We start from the raw sequence: 7300 nt of genomic DNA, 5'->3' as shown, positions 1-7300 counted from the left end.
ATTCCACCATATTCCAGAGTGTTGGTGCTTGCTCCTCCACTCCCTTCACTTCCAAAAAATTAGCAAACTTCTTTATCTTCCACTCCTCTCACTAATATTCACTAATCATCTCTAAATCTTGCAGAAATTCTATCTCTCAATACCCAAGAATGGAATGAGGCTGAAGGAGATGCAAGAGGGGATCAAATGCAGCCTTCCATTGCTGGAAATGAGGCAGAGAAATCAGAGAAATCATCAACATACTCTTGCATGATGGTGCCCATTTTTTTGTGTCTTCTTCACCCTTCCTTCAACCTCTCTCTTCACAAGACACTCTCCACATAACTTCTTGATTAACCTCTTTTCAAAAATTGACCATTTCTCACTTGAACTGGTTTCTTTTTGCATCTCTTCAATCTCTAGAGCTAATTTGTTCCCCGCCCATAGCTTCTTAACCTGAAATTTGTGTATGCATGCTAAGTTATACCCGTCTCCAATTTGTCTACACTTTCCACTTAAAAATTTCTCGCATCCATCTTCTACCACTTAATATTTTTTCGTTCCCTAAATTTTCCACTAAAAAATATCCTAACTCTCAACTTCTAAATCCTCCCCCAGCAATACTTAAATACGACATTATATCCCTATTTTTAATTAAAATTTATGAAAAATAATTCATAATACAGAGCTGAAACTCTTCAGTTTTGCCAAAAAATAGTGTAAAAATTGCACAAAATAAGGAGTTATCATCACATAACACGGACCACTTGAATTCTATTCGAGCTATGAGAGCGGTACTTGCTGGCTAGGTGTATAATCATCATCCTTTCTCGATAAGGATAGTTTAGGGTGACAAGAGCCATTGCTAAAGGAAGGCTTATTGTGCTTAACCCACTTCTTATAAATATTTTGTCTATGATGAGATTTGTTTATGAGTCCAAAGGGTACCATAATCATTCAATCCAATAGCATGGGATCTTTAGCTTTTGTGGCCTTTGGGACATCCTCCCTATTAGTATCCTCTCTTTTGATTGGATAGCTTATTCCACTTCACTTGCTTCACAATAGTTTTGGGGTCTCTCATGCTTTGTTTTCTAGATACTCAATTGGCCACGAATTGTATTGCCATGTAAAACATACATCGAGACACGAAATGTGTTAACCAACAGTGACAATGGTGCTTCAAAGTTTTGCATGAACTTTGAAGCACGAAACGTAAGCTGGCACATAGCGTCAACTTCGGTGCGAAGCATCGAGAGGACACTTGGTAGGAAGTGCTTCTAGACAAAGGGCACCTAGTTTGTACTATTATAACCACATGATTTTTGGAGAAACGCTAGATGCCTTAGTTTTGAAGATTACAAAACCCGCCAAACTTTGAAACACGAAATGTAAGGTGGCACATAGCGTCAACGCTAGCGTGAAGCACTGGGAGGATACTAGACACAAAGTGCCTCTAGAAGCAGAGCGCCTAGTTTCCATTATGATTTTTGGAGAAACGCACTACGTGCCTCTAGACGCAGAGCGCCTGGTTTCTTCATATAACCGCATGTTATTCAAGCACCTACATGGTGATCCTGAGATAGCTGGTAGAGGTCTTCTACGAAGGCCTCCAAATTCATCCTGGACGTGCCACCCTTCTGCGTTACCTTGTGCAAAAGCTCTCTCATCTCTGACACGGTCTTTCTGGCAAGGGTTCCTTCCTCCCCTTGCATTACATCTCGCACTGCCTTGGCTATGGCTGCCCTGACCACCCTACCCTCTCCATCGCTCTTAAGGCTTATACCGACCTTCCAATCCTCTTCTATCAGCTTCTTGTTAGTCGGTTGATCGGTTCTCTGCGGCCAAGCTATGATGGGAATTTGGCCGAAGCACAGGGTTTCCATGGTGGAGTTCCAGCCACAGTGGCTCAAAAAGGCACCGGTGGCGGAGTGAGCCAGGATCTGCTTCTGCGGGGCCCAGGACACCACCAAGCCCCTCTCTGCAGTTCTGTCGAGGAAGCCTTCTGGCAGGATGTTCTGGAAGGAGCTGGCGGCAGCCATGTCGAGCACAGAGCCTGGTCTGATGACCCAGAGGAAGTTGTGCTTACTCTCTTCCAGTCCGAATGCAAGTTCCAGCAAGTCCTCTCTCTTGAATGTGGAATTACTACCAAATGCGACATATACCACGGAGGCAGCGCCTTTGCCGTCCAGCCACTGCAGGCATGAAGGGTCCTCCCTGTACATGCTTGATGAGGGCTGCTGCAGCAGTATTGGAGCTGCGTCAGGGGTAGGCTTGGCGAGGTCTTGCAGGATGAGGGGGCCGATTGCGAGGGCGGGGAGATGGTCAGCTCGGAGGGCATCAAAGGTGCTAGGCTCCAGCTCGTAGATGCTGTTGACGAGCACCGTGTGTGCCTCTGTGCCAATACGAAACATGTGGTTAAGCTGCTCACACCACTCCTGAATCTTCTTTTCGTCAAAGTCAGGGCCAAGGGAAGGGAGGACAAGTGAGGGGTAGTCCGAGGCGCGCATGGCAGGCACGCCTGGTAAACAGGAGATCCAGGTCTCCTCTCGACAGCCTGCATGATGACATAAGAAGGTAAGCGTTAGGATGCGATTGCGTTCTCTCTCTCTCTCTCTCTCTCTCTCTCGGCGTGCGTTATATGTATTCTTGCCTTTGAAGGGTATGTAGCCTGCGTCGACGAGCTTATGCATGTAGAAGGGAATGGCATAGATGATAGCCATGGAGGACCAGAAGTCTACTCTAGGCAGCCCAAGCTTGGCGGCGGGGGCGGCGGTCCAGGGAGTACAGAAGGTGCCAGACACCACGCAGGTCGGGCGAGGCCGGGCGGCCAGCAGCTTGGCCAGGAGGTCCAAGAGGCCCCGCTGCAGCACAGGGACGGCGGCCATGCCGTCCTCGAAGGTGGGCGAGAAGGAAGGGTCGTCGACAGGCAGGCCATCGGGGATGACCTCCACCCTCATGATGTGGGGCTGGGCCTCCGCCAGCTCCGGCGACTGGGCGCGCCGCAGGCGGGCGTGGGTGCACGCACCATACACCATGGTGACGTGGACGCCGGCGGCCACCAGATTGCGCGCCAGCTGCACCATGGGCACTATGTGGCCCTGCCCCATCCATGGCACCAGCACCGCATGGGGTACTACTGCTGCGCTTCTCCCACCAGCGCCAGCGCCAACGCCAGCGCCAGCACCTCCCCCTCCCCCTTCGTTCTCCATCGCAGTTATGGCTCCTCCTCCTCCTCACTCAGCCTCAGCCAAGAATATCCTCAGCCAAGCAATATTCTCGCAATTGGTTTCTTATGTTTTCATTTCTCCTCACTAAAAACTTTTTTTCCATCCAATGAAAAAAAGAAGCAAGCTCAACCCCAACCGGTTTTATAATTACAATGGTAAAAAAATTAGCCGGTTTTCATCAAGACGAGCTTCAATTTCACTCTGTCTTTTGAGAATCTTGCCAAGAAAAATACACTAAAGGACAGTCTTTTATGAGCATTGCTTTCAAGGCAAAGTTACAAGTAAAAAGGACAATTTCTACCTCCAGTTCTTTAGAGGCTATTCACACATAATAATAGCTTTTGTTAGCAAGTACACATTCAATACACTTTCCGGACATTTACACCTGTAAACTATGCTTCTCTTTCTTCAAATTTCAAATTCTCCTCCAACTTCCAAGGCAAAGTTACAAGCAAAAAGGACGTGGAAAGGACAATTTCTATATTCCATATAAATAGCTAACTAAGCCATAGAAAGGCTCCATAGTTACTAGTATTGTACTTAAAAGCAAGAAAATATTTGCAAAGTTTGACAAAAGCAAAAGGAGGCCTGCGTGCACGCGTGTGTGTGTCTCTCTCTCTAAAGCCAAATGCATTTTACATCACACCCCCACAAACATTTGGCAGACAAGTAGTAAATAACTATTTTTTACCTTGTTCATTTTAAGATCATTTGTGTGTATGATGGATCCTTTTCCTTGGAAGATAAAGCACAGATGCATGAGGGCTTGTAAGGGAGTGCATCCCCTCCAAATTCAAATATCTAAACATGAGCCAAGGGAGCACACAAAAGCCATGCTAGTGTTATTCTTATGTTTTGCAAATAGGATAGATTACAAGACAAATGAACAACATAGCTTGACCTCACTAGGACCCTTCTTTGTTATGACCGTACTAAGGAGGACAACCAACCAAGTATTGATCGGCTAGCCATGCAAACTTGACCTCACTAGGACCCTTCTTTGTTATGACCCTACTAAGGAGGACAACCAATCAAGTATTGAGTGGCGAGCCAAATGAACAACATAGCTTGACCTCACTAGGACCCTTCTTTGTTATGACCCTACTAAGGAGAATAACCAACCAAGTATTGAGCAGCTAGCCATGCAAACTTTCACAAAAATACTATATGAACAAAATTGTCCAACCAAGTGCAAGACACACCACAATCTCACATTTTCTAACATATCATGGTTGGGAGGTTTTCAAAATGGATCTCAACTGTTAGTTCCCATCAAGCCTAGTTACAATCTATTCCCTTTTCTTAACCAACTTTAGTATGGAATCTTTTGAAATATAAGTTGAGTTTCTTGATTTGAAATTCAAGGTTTGTCTTATCGGAGAATAATACATTCAATTCCGTAGAAAGGGGAGAATTCAATTGAATTATTCTATGGCGCATAGGAAAAGCCTATCAAACAAAGTGTTTTCAAATAAGTTATGCACATAATGTCTGCATAAACTTTATTCATGTAGATACTATTTGTACACTTGTAATTTTATTCTATATACTAACTTACCACACCTTTTGTGTTCAATAATGCTTTCTAACCCTTAATTGAGCATAATAAACAAAAGAAATGAAAGTGAGTTTAACCTACCTTGTAATAATGAACTAGTGGGTAGCTAATCATGCTTCACACATTTGGCATCATTACAAAGCTTGCAAGGCTACCCCTTACTCACTTTGTGGTTTTGTGAGCAAAGAGAAGCAATTGTATGATGCAAAAAACATGCCAACAAAATATGTATTCAATTAGTTACTTGAGACTATGATATGATTCTTAAATATTGTATGTACGTTATATCTGAGTCAAACAATTTACATTTTTATATAGTAATTTTTGCGAAACCTTCCAAAAATACATACTTCAGTATCACTCTATTGCCCTCTCATTGTCAATTGAGCTTATACAAAAATGCACTATTGTGAAGCACACGAGATTACACCTCAGTAACTTTACATTTTTAGGTAGTAGGTATTTCTTCCCTTTCCTAGTAAAATATGAAGAGGTGTGCCTCACATCACTCTTTGCATACATACTTAGGGCTAGATCTATAAAGATTTAGCAACTTGAGTTTAGATTTAGTTTCTTTATTGATAGAGCTATGTTGCATAGAGATGTAGGTACACTTGTAAACACAATATTAGTGAGTTTGGGAATGCCCCGATTCCCATTTTTTGAATATCGAAAAGGTGGCACCCGGCTAACATGCCCATAAGTTTCTCAAAACCATATGATGTGACCTATCATTGGAAAGCGCTTGAAAATTTGAATCTATTGAGCTATAGAACACTCGATTTGGAGTTATAATGTTCAAGTTATGACAAATCCAAAGATTTGACCACGTGTCCCAAACTTATGGGAAATTCCAATATTCCCCAATATGGTGTTTGTAACTGATTGTGCATTATGGCATTAAAGAAAAATTCTACAACATGGATGGGAGTGAGAGAGGGCATTTCCTACCATATGGATGAGAGAGGTAGAGAGCATTCCCTTTTAGTCCCATCATGTTACAAAGCCTTATCATTTCCACCCTTTGACATATTCACCACACAAATATCAAGTTCCTTACAATATCGATAGTGTACATATCTTCCCGACTCTCTCATAGTAGATATAACATTCTCAGGTGTCACTTGTAAAATCAAATAGGCTATAATGGTCCAATTTTTTTTCCAAGGATCAAGGTGTGCTTTACATGTGTGTTTATGTGTTTATGTGTGTGTGCTCATATATATTTTACATACATACATACATACATATGTTGTGCACACACACGCACACACACACAAAGAGAGAGAGAGAGAGAGAGAGAGAGAGAGAACATCTATCGATATGCATGTCTGACAAGAATACCAAAATAATCTCAACCCTTTAACTTCTAGATTTTCCAATGTGAAGGACGAATAGATTAGTTAGCACAAGAGATGTATCAAGTATGTGAGAGACAATCGTTTACCAAAACAAGAGAAGTGCTTGAATTAATAAGTATTCCATCTACTCAAGCATTGAGCTTGCCAAAGCTCCAAGATTTTCATTCCATTATTTGGATCACGACAAAATCACCTAAGATGGAATACATTCTCTTTATCATGCATCGAAAGAGACACATAACTTTGAAATGGAATAAGAGCTCATACATCCAAACAGATTCAAAGTGGCTTTGAAATGAGTGTAAGGTACTATGACAAATGGAGTAGGAGAGATTGGATTATTTTGGGTTGAAAATTTGGATTTAGAAGTAAGCTGGGGAGTTAATGAAACCTTAAGAATGAACTTTAGACAAAAAAAGGCATTAAAAGATCCAAATGTTTTATCTTTGTTTTACAACCTATGAGAAAGTAAGGGGTTTGCTCTTGCAAGTTCAAAGCAAGGGGTTTGTAGGAGCAAGGGGCTTATCTAGGATTTGTAGCACTAGCCTTCTTGGGATTCATCGTTAGAGTGATTAGAAAGTTGCCTTCTTGTATAGATTTGGGAATTGTAGAGAGAAAGTCAGGGAACAACAAGTGATTTTGTGACTTAGTCACAGCCTCAACTTGTCCCCTCTTAGACTTAATCATTTTTATCTCAGCCCCTACATCAAGACTTGGACTTCCCTCTTCTTAGCCTAGAAGCCCTTGGGCAGGCTCTATATCAAGCCAAAGGGCTTTGCTTCATTCATGCCTCATAAAGGGTGTGGAGCTTACTACTCATAAAGGACTTGGACTTCCCACACTGACCTTTCCCTCATCACATAAAGCAATCCATTACACCTCAAGCTTATTAATCGATTTATAAAGGCTATCAAACCTAACACTCAGCCCAATAAGGGCTTGCTTGAGAAGTGGAGGCCAAATTTGTCAAGGGGATTCAAGTGGCATGAGAAGCTCCCTACAAACTTTAGCTTGACCATAAGGCTATGAATCTTTAGGATTCAATCCATAGAGCCAAGAGAAAAACCATTAAGCCTAATAGGGGCCCCTAAGCCTTTGTCATGGCCTCAATGGCCTCTATGTTGATTATTTAGGTGAATGTGGCTTGATGGCTGAGGGCCTTTGCTCTAGTT

At 42.5% G+C, this 7300-nt stretch overlaps 1 protein-coding gene across 1 annotated transcript; it reads right to left on the bottom strand.

Annotated features, from left to right (window-relative positions):
• Window positions 1-836: 836 nt before the first annotated feature.
• LOC148012006 (linamarin synthase 2-like) lies at window positions 837-3349 on the bottom strand. The gene is made up of 2 exons (XM_087669660.1): window positions 2633-3349; window positions 837-2536 (listed from the first exon to the last, which is right to left on the bottom strand). Exons 1-2 carry the CDS (start codon window positions 3189-3191, stop codon window positions 1536-1538), a joined length of 1560 nt encoding a protein of 519 aa, XP_087525786.1. The 5' UTR covers window positions 3192-3349; the 3' UTR covers window positions 837-1535.
• Between the last annotated feature and the right edge of the window lie 3951 nt (window positions 3350-7300).

This window comes from Lygodium microphyllum, chromosome 27, assembly GCF_053477565.2.
Source record: "Lygodium microphyllum isolate KBCC chromosome 27, Lygodium_microphyllum_v1.1.10, whole genome shotgun sequence".
In the NCBI taxonomy this organism is placed as follows: Eukaryota; Viridiplantae; Streptophyta; class Polypodiopsida; order Schizaeales; family Lygodiaceae; genus Lygodium; species Lygodium microphyllum.
This window is presented reverse-complemented; position numbering and strand designations above follow the sequence as displayed.